Here is a 21,559-nt window from a genome sequence, read left to right as displayed (position 1 = left end):
ACTGCGTTTTTTGCCAAGAGATGCAGAATCTGCGCAGAAAATTCCACAGGCAAATCCGCAACGTGTGCACATACCCATACAGTCACGTAGTTCCGCATCAGACCAGTGCAGAGCTGAAAGTGGGAGAAGATTGTGTCCTGTGAGTTTGCTACCACCTTTATGACATTTAGGGCTCCTTCTCACTTGCGAGAAATATGTCCGAGTCTCGCAGGTTAAAACCCTGCTCTGGCGCCCACACTCCAGAACGGAGCGTGCGGCCGCACAGCAATACATGGAGCTGCACGCTCTGCTCTGGAGTGCCGGTGCCAGAACAGGGTTTTAACCTGCAAGATTCGGACGTATTTCTCGCAAGTGAGAAGGAGCCCTTACACATGTGATACTTAACAAAGGGGTAAAAAAAAAAAATACATCGGGGTGGTGCTTTAAGCATTCCGAGTGAGGAAAAAAACCTCCAACCCATATAATTTTTTGGCTCCTAAATGTGCTTGAATCTTTAATCTACATTCTGCTTTAATATAATGATGGCATTGTTTTTTTTTGTTATTGGTTACTTTTTTTTACTTTTCGTGCTTTTGACTTTTTTTTTTCTTTTCCTACAGCGAGGAGGTATGCAAGCGTGGTTTTACAGTAATTGTAGATATGCGTGGCTCTAAGTGGGACTCTATTAAGCCATTACTGAAGATTGTGCAAGAATCCTTTCCCTGTTGTATTTATATTGCACTGATCATAAAGCCAGATAACTTTTGGCAGAAGCAGAGAATTAATTTTGGAAGCTCCAAATTTGAATTTGAGGTAAGCATTTATTTCAGTCTTTCTCTACCATACTCCTTCTTTATAGGAGTTTTTGTGTAAACTAGGATAACTCGCCTCCCATACAGTTTGCATAAGTCTATTATTACCTTCTCTAAATAAATAATAAGCCATTCTAACACCAGTCTATGAGACCTTCTTGAGTTTACATCACTAATACATATTTAACAGTTTAAAGGGAATCTGTCACCCATAGGACACTTTTCAGCTATTACTACGGGCATAGAGGTAATATGACATGATGTGCAGTTGTGGCTCCAAAATCCCTGTGCGTGTGCACAAGAGTGCTGAATACATGGACCATAGAGAGAAAGAAGAGGTACAGATTGTTGAGCGATTGCAGGGCACATGCGTAGGATTCAGTCACCACAACTGCACGTCACAGGACAGTGCGACGTGCATGGGAGGAGGGTGATAGTATAATGAAGAGTGGAGGCACGGATTTCTTCTAGACACCGCACACCCTGGAGCCTGGAAGATATCATTAACTTAATGAAATAAAAGTATTTCTCCACATCTAGAGAGCAACTACGTACGCCAAGGGATGACAGATTTCCTTTAACCCCTTTCTGCCATCCGATGGCAGTACCCCCGCTTTGATGCGGGCTCCGGCGTTGAGCCCGCATCAAAGCCGGGACAGGTCAACTCTTTTGAAACAGCTGACATGTCCCCTCAATAGGCGCGATCCACCCGCACCTATTAACTAGTTAAATGCCGCTGTCAAGCTCTGACAGCGGAATTTAATGCACGCTTGCGGCCATCGGGACGGAAATACGCGTACAGCTGACCCCCAAAATGTGATCGGGGGACAGTGGTGCATCGGCATGACAACCAGAGGTCTCCTTGAGACCTCTATGGTTGTTGATGCTGGATTGCTATGAGGGCCACCTGGTGGTCGGCGCTCATAGCAATGCAGTAATACTGCTATATAGAGGTGATCTGAGCATTGCCTCTATGTAGCAGAGCCAATCAAGTTGTGGCAGCTTCTAGCTATAAAAAAGGCAAAACGCCAGAATTACGTTTTTTTTGGTCACCGCGACATTGCATTAAAATGCAATAACTAGCGATCAAAAGAACGTATTTTCACAAATGTGATATCAATAAAAATGTCAGCTTGGTAACCAAAAAATAAGCCCTCACCCAACCCCAGATCACGAACAGTGGAGACGCTACGGGTATCGGAAAATTGCACTTTTTTTTAGCAAAGTTTGGATTTTTTTTTCACCACTTAGATAAAAAAGAACCTAGACATGTTTGGTGTCTATGAACTCATAATGGCCTGAAGAATCGTAATGGCAGGTTAGTTTTAGCATTTAGCAAAAAAAGCCAAACAAAAAACAAGTGTGGGATTGCACTTTTTTGCAATTTCACCACACTATGAATTTTTTTCCCGTTTTCTAGTACTACTCATCACGCAAAAAATAAGCTTTCACATGGCCATATTGACAGAAAAAAAAAAAGCTATAGCTCTGGGAAGGAGGGGACTGAAAAACAAAAATGCAAAATCGAAAAAACTCCGGGGTTTAAGGGGTTAATAATGAGGAAATACAAATATTAAGAGGTCTATCAATAGTTTGGTATGGTTATTTATTTTCAGAGTATTCTTGATTCCATGGTGCGGTACATGTAAAAATGGGGTTACATACAAATCTATTATATAATTGTCTAAGGGTCTGTCTGTCTGTCTGTCACAGAAATCCCAAGTCGCTGATTGGTCGCAGTCAGCACCCGCCACCCACATAGCGTAGCAGTCCATTAAACCGACTGCGTTACACCGCGGCATAACGCGGTGTAACGCAGTCTGTTAACGCTGCTATTGACCCTATGTGACAAACTTTTTACTATTGATGCTGCCTATGCTGCATCCATAGTAAAAAGATCTAATGTTAAAAATAATTTAAAAAAAAATAAAAATCGTGATATTCTCACCTGCCGGCGCCTTTCCCTCGTGACGCTCCGGGCCATGCATTGCGGTCTCGCGAGATGATGACGTAGCACTCTCGCGAGACCGCTACGTCATCATCTCGCGAGACCGCAATGCATTCTTGGGACTGGAGCGTCGCGAGGAGCATCGCTAAACGCCTCGCCTGGATCCGGGGGCCGCCGGAGGGTGAGTATATAACTATTTTTTTTTTTTTAACGGGGATATGGTGCCCACACTGCTATATAGTACTTGGGCTGTGTTATTGTTAAATATGCTTATTTTGCACATTTATTTAATCAGGACTTAACCAGGTGCATTATTCTTAAAAGAAAAATGTCATGATATTCTCATAAAAAGTGTAGTGGTTTATTGATTGTCCACAGAAAAACCACATTGCAGCAAAACAAAATAAATGAAATAGTTACGAACAGATTGTCCATGTGTAGATATCAGCACTTGATACTCATCTTTCCCAAAGTTCTGAATGGTAAAAGCTGTCTGTCTGTGTGAAATCTGAAGGTCATCATGGCTACCAGCTGTTCCTTCCTTGTGACTTGTCAGATGTCCATGGGGAATGATGGTGAAGGCAGGAGGTGACAGCCCCCAAGTGACAAAAGACCCCCCACCCTGAATTACTGAAGTACTGAATTGAGAATATGAATAATTCAATTAATAATTAATATTTAACAGTTATATACTGTGTGGCTGCTATATACTACGTGGGCAGTGTTAAATACTATGTGGGCTGTGCTATATATTACGTGGGCAGTGTTATATACTACGTGGGCAGTGTTATATACTACGTGGTGGTGATGTGGTAGCGGGGGGTATTTGTAAGCTGTAAGTTTCTGGAATAGATGGGTTTTTAAAGTTCTGTTTGAAAGTTCTGAATGTGTTGTCTGAATTCTAGAGGACAGGAACATATGAGTGAGTGAAAAGAGAAAGATGTCTTAGGACGATCAGAGAATATGTCTGTAAATATATTGAGAGATTAGTTTGGAGATGCATGGAGGAGACAGATTATGGACAGTCTGGTTGGTCAATGTTAGTAGTTTGAACTGGACTAGTTGGGGAATTCTAAGCCAATAAAGGGATTTGTAGAGGGGAGAATAGGAGGAGATGCAGAGTCGGTTGTCAGTCACTGGTTACAGTCCCTGCTCACTAAGCACTGAGCAGTGAATGAATCTGCGCCGACCCATCTATATGAATGAAAACCTGATGCTGCTAGGAGGAATTTATTTAATTTCTCAGTGTGGGCGCCGGGCAGCTACACAATGCTATTCACTTGCTGATTAACACCATATCTTCAGGTTAATAGCTTCTTTTTAAATGACAGGATCACTTCAAGTTTTTATTAAAAAAAAACCAAAAAACGCATCTTCAATGACCCTTTCATGACAGACATGGCGCCGCATGAAATCGATCATGCCGGCCCACTAGCAGAGCAGGCGTGGGCATTAGCCATATTTCATAGCGGACACCTTGTAGTAACGCTCTCGATCATTGCTAGCATTAATTATGGGTGTTTAACTCTTCTGATGCCGCTGTCAATAGCGACATCAATCGGTTTACAGAGGGATGAAGCTCTGTGATCAGACCATAGAAAATCGAAGCCCATCCTGAGACGAAGTTTAAAAAAAAAAAAAGTTAAATAGAGTTTGTAAAAATGTGAAAAAAAATAAAAGTGAAAGTGTGGGGAAAAAAGATGACAAAATGTGAGTAAAAAGGCAGTAATTCAAAGGAGGGCCACATATGCAATCACAAGATACATCTTGTAGCTATAATACACTCCCTGATGTAGCAAGGGTGAAACACTTCCTGGATCACCAGGACCACACTTCCACCAGTGTTTTCTACCATTACATGATGTAAGTGATTTTTCTACCACTGAGATGTATACTGACAAAAATGAAGGAAGAAAAAGATCCACATGGCGGTATGGATGAAAATTATGTAACTTTATTTCACATGGTTAAATTAAGTTTTCTATTACTAAAGGCCTGTGCCAGAAATGTACGTCAAAATGGGCAATGCTTTTTAACCCCTTTACCCCCAAGGGTGGTTTGCACGTTAATGACCGGGCCAATTTTTACAATTGTGACCACTGTCCCTTTATGAGGTTATAACTCTGGAACGCTTCAACGGATCCTGATGATTCTGAAATTGTTTTCTCGTGACATATTGTACTTCATGATAGTGGTAAAATTTCTGTGATATTACCTGCATTTAATTGTGAAAAAAATGGAAATTTGGCGAAAATTTCGCAATTTTCCAACTTTTAATTTTTATGCCCTTAAATCACAGAGATACTGTATATCACACAAAATACCTAATAAGTAACATTTCCCACATGTCTACTTTGCATCAGCACAATTTTGGAACCGCATTTTTTTTGTTAGGGAGTTAAGGGTTAAAAGTTGACCAGCAATTTCTAATTTTTACAACACCATTTTTTTTTTAGGGACCACATCACATTTGAAGTCACTTTGAAGTAACTTTGAGGGGTCTATATGATAGAAAATACCCAAGTGTGACACCATTCTAAAAACTGCACATCTCAAGGTGCTCAAAACCACATTCAAGAAGTTTATTAACCTTTCAGGTGTTTCACAGGAATTTTTGGAAAGTTAAAAAAAAAAATGAACCTTTTAATTTTTTTTCACAAAAATTTAACTTCAGCTACAATTTGTTTTATTTTACCAAGGGTAACAGGAGAAATTGTACCCCAAAAGTTGTTGACTTTTCAATGCAAAATTGACTGGAATTGAGATAGGATGCCATGTCGCATTGGAGAGCCCCTGATGTGCCTAAACATTGAAACCCCCCACAAGTGACACTATTTTGGAAAGTAGAACCCCTAAGGAACTTATCTAGATGTGTGGTGAGCACTTTGATCCACCAAGTCCTTCACAGAAGTTTATAATGTAGAGCCGTAAAAATAAAAAAATCATATTTTTTTCACAAAGATGATATTTCGCCCCCAATTTTTTATTTTCCCAAGGATTACAGAAGAAATTGCACCCCAAAAGTTGTGCAATTTGTCCTGAGTACACCGATACCTCATATGTGGGAGTAAACCACTGTTTGGGCGCATGGCAGAGCTCGGAAGGGAAGGAGAGCCGTTTGACTTTTGTATGCAAAATTGACTGGAATTGAGATAGGACACCATGTCGCATTTGGAGAGCCCCTGATGTGCCTAAACATTGAAACCCGCCACAACTGACACCATTTTGGAAAGAAGACCCCCTAAGGAGTTTATCTAGATGTGTTGTGAGAACTTTAAACCTCCAAGTGTTTCACTACAGTTTATAACGCAGAGCCGTGAAAATAAAAATTATTTTTCCTCAAAAATTCTTTTTTAGCCCCCAGTTTTGTATTTTCCCAAGGGTAACAGGAGAAATTGGACCCCAAAATTTGTTGTCCAATTTGTCTTGAGTATGCTGATACCCCATAAGTGGGGGGAAACCACCTTTTGGGCGCATGGCAGAGCTCGGAAGGGAAAGAACACCGTTTGGAATGCAGACTTAGATGGAATGGTCTGCAGGTGTCACATTGCGTTTGCAGAGCCTCTGATGTACCTAAACAGTAGAAACCCCCAAAAAGTGACCCCATATTGGAAACTAGACCCCCCAAGGAACCAATCTAGATGTGTTGTGAGAACTCTGAACCCCCAAGTGTTTCACTACAGTTTATAATGCAGAGCCGTGAAAATAAAAAATCTTTTTTTTTTCCACACAAATTATTTTTTAGCCCCCGGTTTTGTATTTTCCCAAGGGTAACAGGAGAAATTGGACCCCAAAAGTTGTTGTCCAATTTGTCCTGAGTACGCTGATACCACATATGTTGGGGTAAACCCCTGTTTGGGGGTGCACGGGAGAGCTCAGAAGGGGAGGAGCACTGTTTTACTTTTTCAACGCATAATTGGCTGGAATTGAGATCGGACGCCTTGTCGTGTTTGGAGAGCCCCTGATGTGCCTAAACAGTGGAAACCCCCCAATTCTAACTGAAACCCTAATCCTAACCCTAACCATAACCCTAACCATAACCCTAACCCAAACATGCCCCTAACCCTAATCCCAACCACACCCCTAACCCCAACATACCCCTAACCCCAACACACACCTAATCTCAACCATAACCCTAACCACAACCCTAATACCAACCGTAAATGTAATCCAAACCCTAACTTTAGCCCCAACCCGAACCCTAACTTTAGCCACTACCCTAACCCTAACTCTAGCCCCAACCCTAACTGTAGCCCCAACCCTAACTGTAGCCCTAACGTTTGCCCCATCCCTAACCCTAACTTTAGGCCCAACCATAACCCTAACTCTATCTGTAGCCCTAACCCTAATGGAAATAAATAATGTTTTTTTAATTTTATTTTATTTTTTTTCCCTAACTAAGGGGGTGATGAAGGGGGGGGTTGATTTACTTTTATAGTGGGTTTTTTTGATTGGCAGCTGTCACACACTAAAATACACTTTTTATTGCAAAAAATATATTTTGCGTCTCGACATTTTGAGAGAGATAATTTTTCCATATTTTGATCCACAGAGTCATGTGAGGTCTTGTTTTTTGCGGAACGAGTTGACGTTTTTATTAGTACCATTTTCGGGCATGTGACATTTTTTGATCGCTTTTTATTCTGATTTTTGTGAGGCAGAATTACCATAAACCAGCTATTCATGAATTTCTTTGGGGGGGGGGGGGGGGGCGTTTATACCATTCCGCGTTTGGTAAAATTGATAAAGCAGTTTTATTCTTCGGGTCAGTACGATTACAGCGATACCTCTTTTACATCATTTTTTTTATGTTTTGGCGCTTTTGTACGATTTATACTATTTTATATAAAACATAATTATTTTTGCATCGCTTTATTCTGAGGACTATAACTTTATTTTTTCGCTGATGATGCTGTATGGCGGAAGATGACGTTTTCAGCGGTACCATGGTTATTTATATCTGTCTTTTTGATCGCGTCTTATTCCACTTTTTGTTTGGCGGTATAATAAAGCGTTGTTTTTTGCCTCAGTTTTTTTTTATGGTGTTCACTGAAGGCGTTAACTAGTGGGACAGGTCGGGTGGTTACGGACACGGCAATACTAAATATGTATACTTTTATTGTTTTTTTTATTATTATTTAGATAAATGCATTTATTGGAACAATATTTTTTTTCTTTATTAAGGAATTTATTTTTTTATTTTTTTATTTTTTAAACACATGTAATTTTTTTTTTCTTTTACTTGATAACATTGCCCCAGGCACTGCCGGGAGGATTGCTGGCGCCTGCTCTGAGCAGGCGCTTGCAAGCCACCTCCCTGCAGGGCCCAGAAGGACCCCCGCTGCCATTTTGGATCCGAGGCCTGCAGGGAGGAGACGTTCGATACAATGCGATCACATCACTTTGTACCGAGGGTCTCAGAGAAGCACGCAGGGAGCCCCCTACCTGCGCGATGCTTCCCTATGCCGCCAGAACGCTGCAATCATGTTTGTTTTGCAGTGTTCCAGGAGTTAATGTGCCAGGAGCGGTCCGTGACATAGTGACAGATGTCAGCTGCGATAGTCAGCTGACACCCGGCCGCGCTCCCCCCACCTCGACGGGATAGTACGTCTAATGTCAGGAAGGGGTTAATTGTCTGGACAAATTTTTTTAACATGTGAAATAAAATTACATATATTCTATCCATACGGCCATGGGGAGCCTTTTCTTCCTTTTTTCGTCAATTTTCTCCAGTGGTCATCGGAATTGGAACCATGCTGTTTAACAAGGAGCAACACTACATTTCCCACACTGAGTTTTTTTCCAAATTTTCTTTTTGTGCTTCTTCTATGAGATTTATACTATAGGCACTGAGAGATCTATTTTATTGCTACAACATGTATCCTGTGTTTCCATATGTGGCCCTCACTCTGCCTTTTTACTCACGTTTTGTAATTTAAATATTTTTCATATTAATATATTTGCAAGACATTTCCTTGCACCTCTTTGTTGTCTTTGACTGATATATTGAGCATTTGGGGTTCGTCTCTGATGTGTTCATTACAAATTGGCTCTGGTTAATTCTTGGTTTTAATATTATTTAACAAAAAACATCACACAAGTATAGCTTTTTCATCATACTGACACACAAAAACATGGAATAAAAAGGGATTTAAAAAAATCATACTAAAAATAGTATCAATAAAAATGTAATCTTGTCCTGTAAAAATCAAGCCCTTTTTATCTCTGTCATGAAAAAATATAAAGTCACAGCTATGAGTGCATGACAATGGAAAAACAAACAAGTCTTTCTTTCAAATGTACATAAAGGAGTCTAGTCTATCCACTTTGTCTGACACAGACACAGAATCCCTTGAGTTGCGTTTTTCTGAGGGAGAACTACGGACAGCCATAAGAGTCCAAATCTTGGAATCTCTCTCCCGCCCTCCCTTATCTGATTTCTAGCTTCAACGCATTATCCAACAGACTCCTTATGAGCTCATATCGTAGTTATTCATAGAGGTGAAAGACCCATCTCAATGTCGAAGTTATAGGCCTATCCTACTATTTAATGTGGATGTCAAGTTGTATGCGAAAATGTTTGTGTCCAGATAATCACCACTTTTAGTGGATATTATTCACCAGGACCAGGTGGAGTTTAAGGCAGAAAGGCCAGAGACAATACAACTAATGCATTGAACCATATACAAAGTCCAAAAGTGAAGTCCCAGCCCCTTATGATTCTATACAGTGACACAGAAAAGGCCTTTGCTTGGGTGAATTGGACTTTCATAAATGAGAAACTCTGTGCTATGGGCCTAAAATCCAACATGTTATTTTAGATATCCGACCTACACATAAAGCTGACTGCCAGTGTTAAAAGTAAATGGAGTCCTATCTCAAGAGTTTGCTATATGCAATGGCACATGTCAAGGGTGCTCACTATCTCATTAAATTTTCAGACTTACACTGGATACTTTCGTCAGAAAGATTTGAGCCAATACTAACATTTTGGGCACTTGTATTCACAGTTCTCCTTACAAGATTGATCCTTACAAGATTGATTCCTTCGCTGACAACTTGTACTTGTTCATTAATAACCTCCTTTCCAAACTTGATGGCTAAATTCCGGGCATGCAGTTGCATCTCTAATATTTAACATTAACTTCTCCAAATCAGAATCTCTGAACATTAACACTTCTTCCTCTATTTTAGCACCTCTCAAGGCTTCCTTCAGATTCAAATGGGCCAACTCAGTTATAAAATACTTAGGGATTCTGTTACCGAGAGACATAAGCTCAACATGTTATCTTTATTTCCCTAAACTTCTCCAATCTGTGCAGGAGAACTGCTCAAGATGGATGAGGAATGCTTTCACATGATTTGATATAAGAGTAGTCTTCAAAATGAACATCCTAACGCGGATTTTGTATGTTTTCCAAGCTCTTCAGATTGGGGTTCCCTTGTCCTTCTTCAAGAGTTTTGCCTCACTTCAAACCAAGTTGGTTTGGTCTGGTGAACCCACTTGTAACAATAAAATCATACTTTATCATGCCAAGTCCATATGTGGGTATAACATTGCCTGATTTCAGATCTTATCATATTGTTACTCACCTTTCTAGAAGTCTGGACTGATGCAGGAATGTTAATCGAAAATCCTTTCTTGGGATTTAGCAAAGCTTTATAAATATTAAGTTGACATACTCCTTGGATAGATTTGTCCTTTCTTAAATGGATTGAAACCCACTCCAAGATTGGTGCTACCCTTGCCTGTTGTGCTTGCCCCATGGTCCACTCTCATATCTTACCGCTATCTTACTCTATGTTCGCCATTTTGAGAAATCTGCTTTTTTCCCCTGGTATTAGAAGACAAAGTCTTCCACAACTGGCTAAATACCGTATTTTTCTGACCATAAGACACACTTTTTTTCCTCCAAATTTGGGAGGAAAGTGTGGGTGCGTCTTATGGTAGGGATGTAGCATGTGGGGAGGGGGACAGCAGCGAGTGGGATCGCACTGTTATCCCACTTCAGGAGGCAGAAAAATGTCTCCACTGCCGGGAATCAGCTGCTGGGGAAACCACGTGGTCCCGATGATTAAGTGCAGTGAATATTCATTAGCTACTCCCCGCCCACCTATCAGCTGAGTGGTGAGCCAGGAGCAGCAAATGAATACTGCACTTAAGCAGCGACACACATGGATTCCCCAGCGCTGATTCCTGCAGCAGCTGGGGAGATCCGTGTGTCCGGGGGAGGAGGAGGCAGCAGCAGCAGGGCCCGGGGGAGAGGAGATCGCTGCCTATGTTCCCGGGCTGGAGCTGACCTGAGTGCTGTGCAGTGTGCACAAGGAGGACCTGTGATGATGTCAGAAGTGGGCAGGCTGGAGCATCACATGGCAGCACAGAGCCCTCCCTCTTCTTGACATCATCACAGGTCCTTCAGACTCCAACACTAGAATCTGCTGGCTTCCATTACCTGTGCTGTGGAAAGGCCACAAGAGGGAGGGCTCTTTGTGTGCAGTCATGGGATGCTTTTACCTCACCACAGGCTGGCTGCCACAATTAAGAGGTTAGTCTTTCCAAAACACAATAAAGCACCCTGCCACTCCTTTAGTGAACTATAACTCCCAGCATGTCATAGTATCTGCCGGACATGCTGGGAGTTATAGTTCTCCCATGGGATTTTAAAGCAGCACTCCAGTGTTATTTTGCAGTGCTGGAGTGGTGCTTTCAATATAAGCCCTGTGCCCCCATTCTTATACTCACCCTCCAGCGTCTTCATATAGTACTTCACAGCCACCACACTGGTCCCGCAGCTTCCAACATAATAACATACTATTATATATAATAACACCACATATAATAGTATGTTATTAAATATTTTACCACATTTTTTTGCTTCAAATATTTTTTTCCCTATTTTCCACCTCTAAAACCTGGGTGTGCCTTATTGTCCGGTGTGTCTTATAGTCCGAAAAATATGGTACGTTATTTCTGAGTGTCTTTTTTTTGCGCTGGACATGTTGTGGTCCTCAAAGTAACTTCTTCTTGGCTTCTCTCCTCTCCCTCCCCTGGGAACCCGGAGAGCTGAGAAAAAGCATTAAGCTACTTACGGTAGCGGCATTTCTCGGAGGCCCATGACAGCACGACGAGAGAGGGGATCCGCCCATTAGGAACAGGAAACCTACAGATACAAAAGGGCGGCACCTCTCCCCTGCATCAGTTGTATTTCAGAGCCTTGAGAGGACTACCGCGGTTAGTGGCATACAAAAATATACATTATATACAGTTTATATACAATATTATAACCCATATATTGGAACTGGGTATCATACGTGAGATATATACATTATAGGAGGTGCAACCCCCACGTGAATAGGGAGGGAACTAAGGGTGCTGTCATGGGCCTCCGAGAAATGCCGCTACCGTAAGTAGCTTAATGCTTTACTCGGACTCCCATGACAGCACGACGAGAGAATTACAGAGATGTAACACTACCTTAGGGAGGGACTATAGCTTGCAGCACCCTTAACCCGAAGGTGAGATCAGAGGAGGCCCCTAAATCCAACCTATAGTGTTTAAAGAAGGTGGACGGGGATGACCATGTGGCCGCCTTACATATCTGGTCGATTGATACTCCAGATCTTTCCGCCCAGGATGTAGCCATGGCTCTGGTGGAATGCGCCCTCAGATTCTGCGGAGTCGGACCCCCACCTGCAGTATAAGCCAAAGAGCCTCCCTAATCCACTTTGCTAGTGTGTACTTTGATACTCTGAGTCCCTTTCTAGGGTTTTGGAAAGATAGAAACAACGCATTATCTTTCTTCCATGTATCGGTAACAGAGATGTACTCTAACAGGCATCTCCTAACGTCTAGTGTATGGAGTAGCTCTTCTTTAGGGTTGGAGGGATTGGGAAGAAAGGATGGTAAAACTATCTCCTGTGACCTGTGAAACCGTGATGACACTTTTGGTAAATAGGCTGGGTCCGGTCTGAGGACTACCCTATCTGGCAGAAACTCTGTGTAAGGGGAAATTCTGGAGAGAGCTTGTATGTCCCCTACCCTACGGGCAGATGTTATCGCTACCAGAAATGCTGTTTTAAGGGATAGGGCCCTGATTGAAGCTGATTGTAATGGTTCAAACGGCTCTCTAGTCAATGCTGACAGGACTAGATTAAGATCCCACGGCATAGATCTATCCTTATGTATGGGTCTAGCCCTGCTAGAAGCTTTAATGAACCTTGAGATCCAATAATTATTGGCGATGTTACAGGAAAACAAGGCCCCTAGGGCCGAGACTTGTACTTTTAGGGTACTAGTGGATAGATCTAGCTCTAAGCCCCTTTGCAGGAATTCTAAGATCTGTTTTATAGGAATTCCCTCTTCTAAATTAAAGTCAGAAGAGGCTAGGAATTTCCGCCAGGTTCTAGCATAGATTGTTGTTGTAATCTGCTTTCTACTTTTCATAAGGGTTTCAATCAAATTTGGGGAGAACCCTTTGTCCCTCAGTAACGCCCTCTCAAACTCCATGCCGTTAAATGGAGATTCTTTACTTGAGGATGGCTGATCGGACCCTGGTGGAGCAAATCTGGGATGTCCGGAAGCACCCAGGGGTCCTCCACTGACATGATCCTGAGCCAGGTGAACCAGGCCCTTCTGGGCCAAAATGGGGCAATCAAAATAACTCTTGCCCGATCCTCTCTTATCTTCCTGATTACCAGAGGTATCAAGGCCAGCGGGGGGAACGCATAAGCCAGCCGAAAGTTCCAACCGATCAGAAAGGCGTCTACCGCTAGAGGATTCTCCCTGGGATTTAGGGAACAGAATTTTACTGTCTTTCGATTGTCCCTGGTGGCAAATAAATCCACCTCTGGATGTCCCCATTTGTGGACAATCTGGTCGAACACAAGACTGTTTAGAGACCACTCCCCTTGTCTCAGAGTGTTGCGGCTTAGAAAGTCCGCTTTTACATTTTCTTTTCCTCTTATGTGCAGTGCGGTTAAAGATAGAAAATGGTCTTCCGCAGTCTGGAATAGACGATCTGCCACCCTCATCAGTGATTCGGAATGAGTTCCACCCTGGTGATTTATGTACGCGACCGCCACCTGGTTGTCCGAGAGGATCTTGACGTGGTGACCCTGCAGATATGAGAGTAATTTTTTAACCGACAGTTCAACCGCCATTAATTCTTTTTGGTTGGAGGAGGCTGATGTTAAGGGGTCCCATAGACCCTGAACTATCATGTCGTCCATATGTGCACCCCAACCTGAAGGGCTAGCGTCTGTCGTTACAATACGTGTCGCCTGTGTCACCCAGGGAACTCCTGCCGATAAATTGTCAGTGACTAGCCACCATCTAAGAGATGTCAGTGCTTCTGGACCCAAAGTAATCTGACTTTGCAAGGAGCCTTGCAAGATTCTGTCATTAACCAGTACCTCGGATTGTAAGGGTCTGGTGTGAAATTGGGCCCACCGGACAGCAGGAATGCACGAGGTTAGAGATCCTAACAGTGACATAGCCTGTCTAAGTGTCATGGATGGATTATCAGTTGCTCTAGACACCTGTTGTTGGATGTGTAATAACTTGTCGGGCGGAAGACAACACTGTTGGGTCTCTGAGTTTAACAACAGTCCTAAGAATCTCTGTATTTTCTGGGGCTGTAATCGGGATTTTTCATAATTCACAATCCACCCCAGATGCTCAAGTTTGGTTGTGGTTGTCTGTAGCTGAGAGAGGCAATGGTCTGCTGAATTCCCAACTATAAGGAAATCATCCAAATAGGGAACAATTAAGATGTCAGACTCTCGTAAGTGCGCCATGACTTCGGCCACTATCTTGGTAAACACCCTAGGAGCCGCTGATAAGCCAAAGGGAAGAGCTCTAAACTGGAAATGACGAATTTGTCCCCCCATTGACACAGCTACCCTCAGGAACCTCTGGAAGTCTTCATGTATTGGGACATGATAGTACGCGTCCTTTAGATCTACAACTACCATGAAGCAGTGTTTAAACAACATTTTTATTGCTGAGCTGATTGTTTCCATTTTGAACGATTCATTGGTCAGAAAATTATTAAGGCCTTTAAGATTTATGATCGTTCTAAATGATCCGTCTGGCTTCTTGATCAGAAAGAGAGGAGAGTAAAATCCTCTCCCTCTTTCTGATACTGGAATTTCAACCAAAACATTCTTGAAGCATAAGTTTGTGACCTCTGCTTCCAAGGCTGCTTGCTCAAGGGGGGAGGAACGTAAAGGGGTTAAATTAAATTTATCCCGAGGCCAGTGATCAAAGTCAAGTCTTAGACCTTTCGCTATGATGCCTCGGACCCATTTACTGTTTGTAATGTCAGACCAAGCTGATGAGAATGCTGACAGTCTACCCCCCACGGGGACCGCTAGTCATTGGTCCGGTTTTTTCTGTTCTTTCGAGGAACGGCGAAACATATAGCCCGTACCTCTTCCGCGTCTGTCCTCCCATCTAAAACTCTCTCTAGAGGGTGAGGATCCGCGTTTTTTCCCGCGACCAAATCTCCTTTTAATGAAGGGTCTGCGGTAGGATGCTGAAGATGGATTGGGAAATTTCTTCTTATCATCCCCCGCTTTCTCCAGCAACTCATCCAGAGTTGGTCCAAAGAGATATTCTCCTTTACACGGAATGGCGCAGAGTTTAGTTCTGGATTGAATGTCGCCAGATCAGCACTTCAACCATAAAGCTCTACGAGCCGCGTTGGAGAGTCCTGCCGCTCTAGCCGCCATCCTGACTGAGTCCACAGATGCGTCTGACAGAAAGGCTGCAGCATTCTGCATTGTTGGTAAAGCCTTCAGAATGGAATCTCTGGAAGCGCCGTCCTTGAGCTGGGACTCTAACTGATCCAGCCAGACCATTAAAGACCTGGCTGTACAAGTCGCGGCAACTGCTGGTCTTAGAGATCCTGCCGCCGTCTCCCAGGTTCCTTTAAGAAAAGCATCTGCCTTTCTGTCAAGGGGGTCCTTGAGGGTCCCCATATCCTCAAATGGCAATGAGGCCTTCTTCGACGCTTTTGCCACCGCCGCATCCAGCTTAGGGGCTTTATCCCATGTTTCCACAACCGGATCGTCGAAAGGGTACCTGCGTTTCAACGCTGGTGGTAAGGAACCCTTTTTCTCGGGTTTCTTCCATTCTCGGAGAATCAGGTCTTGGATTTTTTCGTTCACCGGGAAAGATCTATGTTTCTTACGATCCAATCCGCTGAACATCATATCCTGCTTTGAGGGCTGCGGTTTGGGCTCTTCTATCCCCATAGTGCCTCTAACAGACTTGACGACTTTGTCAATTCTATCCAGGGGTAGACAGAATCGTCCAGACTCCTCATCTGATGAAGAGGAGGAAGGACTTGAGTGATAGGCACCCTCTTCTCTTTCTTCCTCCGAAGAATTAGAGTCCAGGGGGGTCCTACGTTTTGAACCTCCCGCTTGGGACAGGGACCGTAGGGATTCCCTTACTTCCAAACGGATCATTTCTTTGAGGTTAGCCGCACTCACAGATTCTTCCGCTACCTAGGGGAGGACAATATAGGTGATAACTACTTCAGGATAGTGCAGGGAGGCAGGAAACCATGTGGGAGAAAACCGGCATCAGGATGCTATGGGCGCCGCCATCTTGGATCGACTGCGCATGCACAGACACCCGGCGACCCGGAAGCGGCTGCTAACTCCGCCCCCTCACGTCACTGCACCCGGAAACGCTCCAGCACACGCTGAGAGCGGTGCAGGACGCCGGGAACGGACCGCAGCGCTCCGGGAGTTCACCCAAACAGCCCCGACGCCGGCACCCCACATTCGCCGCACCGCTGCACCACCAATGGGTATACTTACCGGCGCCGACGCTGATGGAGGCAGGAAATCCTCCGGACTCCGCTCCCTGCTGTGAACGCCACCACGTGCAGTCCAGCCAGGACCACCGTGGCGTCTCCAGGGTTCTCCGCACCGGCCGAGGTAGGAGACCCCCCCGCTACCAGATTCGGTCCGGCCGGCCTGGGCTCCTTTAGTTAATCTGTAGGCACCCGTCCCTTTAGGAACAGGAAACCAACTGATGCAGGGGAGAGGTGCCGCCCTTTTGTATCTGTAGGTTTCCTGTTCCTAATGGGCGGATCCCCTCTCTCGTCGTGCTGTCATGGGAGTCCGAGTAAAAAATAATTCTAGCGATATGAATAGGGTTAACTTATTGTAGAAAACCATCTGAACAAAAAAACACTTAAAAAAAAAAATAATTTTTATTGTAATTCCCTAAAAGGCATGTGATTGTTAACCAAAACCCATTAAAAAGGGGACCTTGAATACCATGATAAATAAATATAAAATGATACGTTGTATGTCTGTTTCAAGGACGTACAATACCCTCTAAGGCTACTTTCACACTAGTGTTAACTGCAAACCGTCGCAAATCGTCTTTTTTGCCGAAAAAACGGATGCGTCAAAAAAGTGAAAAACGTATGCAACGCATACAGCATTTCGACGGATCCGTCGCAAATCCGCTAAACGTTTCCGTCGAAATACTGGATGCGTTGCATACGTTGCATCCGTTTTTACCATCCGTTGCATCCGTTTTTACGACGGATCCGTTTTTAAAATGGGAGGCTCCCAAATTTGATTGGCTACTGGAAAATATGGAAAACTATTTAGTTACTGTTTTTACAGCCCATCTTTGAGGGTTTTAGTTTTGTGGCAGCGATGGAAGGTGTTCTTGTGAGGATTGCTAGTTTGGTTACTGACGTTATATTTGAGACGAATCGCCTGGATATCATAGTGCGGGAGAAGGAGGCGGCAGCGGAAAAACGTAGGATGCTTCTGCAGCAACGGAGACGGAGACGACTCTGGATACATCCGATTAATGAACTACGGATGACCCGGAGTGTCCAGTCCACTCTGTACCTGGAGTTGCGGCACAATCCACACAAATTCTACAATTGATGAGGATGGAAAATTTTGACTTTTTGCTTGAAAAACTGGAGGATGTCATCCGAAGGCAGGACACAAGGATGAGGCTTGCCATCACACCGGCGGAGCGGCTGATGGTGACCCTGCGGTAAGCCTCTTTTTTTATGTCATTGCTCATATTTAATGTTATATTACATGCTGCAGACAATACTGCGCTGACATACTGCGCACTATTTTCTGCAGCATGTAATTTTTGTTTTGTTTGCGGCCATTCCACTGCTTTTTTACACCGGTTTCATGCAGGTTTTATTGTGTGTCCTGTCCTTAAAAAAAATTTCACAGTGCCATTTATTGAAACTTGTTGGTCTGTGCAATTTTTTCTAACATTTTATTTATTTTTTTTTTAAAGTTTCCTAGCTACGGGTGAATCTATGACTTCGCTCCATTACCAATTCCGGCTGGGCATTTCCACTATTTCAGGAATAGTGAAGGAGACATGTCGGGCTATTTGGACCACTTTACAGCCAGAGTATATCCCCCAACCATCCATGGAAATCTGGTTGAGAAGTGCAGAACAGTTTCAGCAAATTTGCAATTTCCCAAATTGTGTGGGTGCAGTTGACGGGAAACACATAAGGATTGCGAAACCGTCAGGAACAGGATCGGAGTACTATAATTACAAGAAGTATTTCTCCATCGTCCTTATGGCTATTGCAGACGCCAACTGCAAGTTCCTTGCCGTGGACATAGGAGCGTATGGACGGTCCAACGATTCGCAAGTTTTTAAAAACTCTCCAATGGGTTGTTGCCTTTATGGAGAGACCTACAATTTCCCACCAGCCAGACCACTGCCAGGAACAAGTGAACCAGCCATGGAATATGTTAGTGTAGGTGATGAAGCCTTTCAACTGTCGCCGCACCTACTGAAACCGTATAGTAGCCGGAACTTAACCCGTACCAAGCGGGTATTTAATTACCGGCTTACTAGAGCACGAAGAGTAGTAGAGTGTTCTTTTGGTATGTTGACGGCGAAGTGGCAAGTTCTGCTGACGGCAATCAAACTGAAAACCACAACTATAGACGAGGTAGTTAAAGCCTGTGTGGTGCTCCACAACTTTGTCCTTTCAAAGGAGCCCGTTTCCTTGGATGACAAAGAGTTGGAGACAACCTTGTGGGACTACCGCAGCAGCTCGGTTCACTCTACAGGTTCTGTTACAAGGATGAGGGACCAGTTTGCGGATTATTTTGTGTCACCTGTCGGGCGGATCCCATGGCAAGACATGATTGCGTAACCTGTTTTCCATGTGTTTTGTTTATGTAAAAAATGTGTTTCTCCCCAAAAAAAAAAAAAAGCCCAAAAGCGTGGTTTTCTTGCTAGTAAAACCAATATGTTATACCTTTCACACGTCTGGTGTTTATTTTTATTTTACCTTTGTTATTAGTTGCCATATTACCTTAATAAATCCACACACACACAAAGACTAGAATTTAAATCAGACAGAATTTTATTTTAACTCTTTTTAAAAAAAAAAAAAAAAAAAATATTTGCAAAAAAAGTAGAGATTTTTTATTTTCACATTTTTTTTTCTAAAACTTTGCAAATTTTTTTTAATAACATTTACATAACATTACAAATCTTCAAAGTGTGGGGTGGAGATACGAGGGGAGGAGGGGCTGGAAGGTTGGACCACGTCAATAGTTGGGGAAACCCTACTTGTTTGGGGTGCAGTGGAAGGGGGGGTAAAACCAGGAGGCTGACCAGAGGGGGTGGTGTTTGGGGTAGGGGGAATACTTACTGGGGAAGAAAAGCTGGGCAAGGAAGAAAACATTGGGGAAGAAATTTGGTTTGGGGGCCGGGATGGGTATGGGGACTGGGTTGGGTGTTGGGACTGGGTTGGGTGTTGGGACTGGGTTGGGTGTTGGGACTGGGTTGGGTATTGGGACTGGGTTGGGTATTGGGACTGGGTTGGGTATTGGGACTGGGTTTGGTAATGGGGCTGGTGTGGGGATTGGGGCTGGGTTTGGTATTGGGGCTGGTGTGGGTATTGGGGCTGGGTTTGGTAATGGGCGGTATGGTGTGGAAATGGGGCCTGGGGTGGGGCAAGGTGTGGTAATGGGGCCTGGGGTGGTGCATGGGGTGGAAATGGGGCCTGGGGTGGAATTGTAGTGGATGTGTGGGGAGGTGTGTGGGTAGATTGGGGTTCGTTAAGGGCCTTCAGTAGAGCATTATGGCAGGTATTCATTACCCGCATCTGTTGCTCAAAAGAAAGCTTCTCCATGCTCCTGAGCATGGATTGGAAAAAAAGATTGGCCGGAGATTGACTTACAGCTGAATGCAGCCTATCCAAGCGACTGCTGGTTTCATGGCTGCTTTCACTGATGCGTGATTGCACCATGTTGAAACCAGCAGTCACTTGCTCTCCCAAAATTTTGAAAGAGCCTTGGAAGGATGCATTCAGATGTAAGAATTGAGGAGCATAGCTCCTTTCCTGACCCCTCTGTCGCTGCCGCCACGAACCTAATGGTGGTCTCGAGGTGGCAGGATCAGAGAGGTGGGGTAAAGGGAACGCTATCTGTTCAGCATCAGATGCGAGCAATGAAGGCTGCAATAATGCTCCACTGCTTGGGGCGGATGAAGTGGAGGGGACAGGGGTCAGAGGAGGGGTCAGTGGTGTGGGGCCTACCGACGTGGCCCTCAGTGGCGGACTCAGGAGGGATCACTCCAGAGGGCGCAGAGGAAGATGCAGGCGCCCGGTGGCTGGAGAAGGTGCTGTGAAAGAAAAAACAAAAAAAATTAATATATTGATATGAAAAAGCCATGACTGAAACCAAACTAAGTAGACATGTTAACATGGTTATTAGTGGGCTGTAGAATACTTACACTCTGCTCAGCATTGTTCGCCTTAGGAAGGAGAGGGCCTGACCGTGTTTATATCTGCTCCTCTTCCTTCCTGCTGAGCCACTCGGGGCCTGCATCTCCGCGTTAAATTCCCTCTTAAAGCGATTCATCAGTGACCGCCACCGCTTCCTAACCTTTGCACCTGTGAAGACAAGAATAAAAAGAAAAAAATAAATTGGTAAATGCAATACATTACAGTCAGCTCAAAACATCACTGAAAAGTGAATACTTACATAGTTTGCTCTGCTGCTGTGGATGAAGGTCCTCCCACCTTGGAAAGATGTTATGACACACTTCGTCCCAGAGCCGGCGGGTGACACTGGTATCAGCATGCCTGCGGTCAGCCATGTTCCACAGCGGCTCACGCTGGCAAACCTCCTCGATGAGACTGTCGATGTCTATGTCATCATCGAACTCCTCTGCGGGAGCACGCTGTGAAGCCTGTGCAAAAAAAAAGAAGAAGAAAAGCAAACAAATTAGTACACTGAGACACTAAAGTACCAATAGAATCCCCCTCCCCAAAAAAAACTCACTGATGGCCGACCGCGGCGACGATTCCACCAACTCTGGGAGCGGCTGAGAGGACCTTCACGATTTGCTGACTGGTCAGCAGCAGCAGCAGGAGACTGAAATAAAGGAAACAAATTCTCTGTAATGTAGGCATGTTTTCGGTGTTTAGTTATGTATGAAAATCTGTTTAGTGTATGGTGCAGTGTGATGTGTGAAGCAACTGTTTTACCACTACTTACACTTAGTTCCTCCTCCACTTGCATCTCTCCACCCGTCTCGCCCCCTTCTGACAGCTCCTCATCTGATTCAGCTTCCTGTTGAAACATAATTTATGCATGTAGTGATCCACAAAAATGTAAATTTAAAAAAACTAAAAAAAAAAACATTTTTGTGTTAACTTACCGATACACGCTGTTGCTCTGGAGGAGGGCTGTCAGAAGAGGACATTGTTGCTGTATCAAGCCGGCGGCTGTGGTCCTGGTGTATCTGTAAGTTAAAAGACACTTGCAATCTGCTCTA

The 21,559-nt window shown here is 43.9% G+C and overlaps 1 protein-coding gene across 1 annotated transcript in view; it reads left to right on the top strand.

Annotated features, from left to right (window-relative positions):
* The window catches only part of TRIO (trio Rho guanine nucleotide exchange factor), a 3,555,343-nt gene that overhangs the window by 358,692 nt on the left and 3,175,092 nt on the right, over nucleotides 1-21,559 (top strand). Inside the window, 1 exon segment of the mRNA XM_077269474.1 lies at nucleotides 600-792. Within this exon segment, the coding sequence (XP_077125589.1) occupies nucleotides 600-792 (193 nt within the window).

The sequence above is a fragment of the Ranitomeya variabilis genome, chromosome 6, assembly GCF_051348905.1.
Source record: "Ranitomeya variabilis isolate aRanVar5 chromosome 6, aRanVar5.hap1, whole genome shotgun sequence".
Lineage (NCBI taxonomy): Eukaryota > Metazoa > Chordata > Amphibia > Anura > Dendrobatidae > Ranitomeya > Ranitomeya variabilis.
The sequence above is the reverse complement of the archived record's forward strand: the minus strand, read 5'-3'. Positions and strand labels throughout refer to the sequence as shown.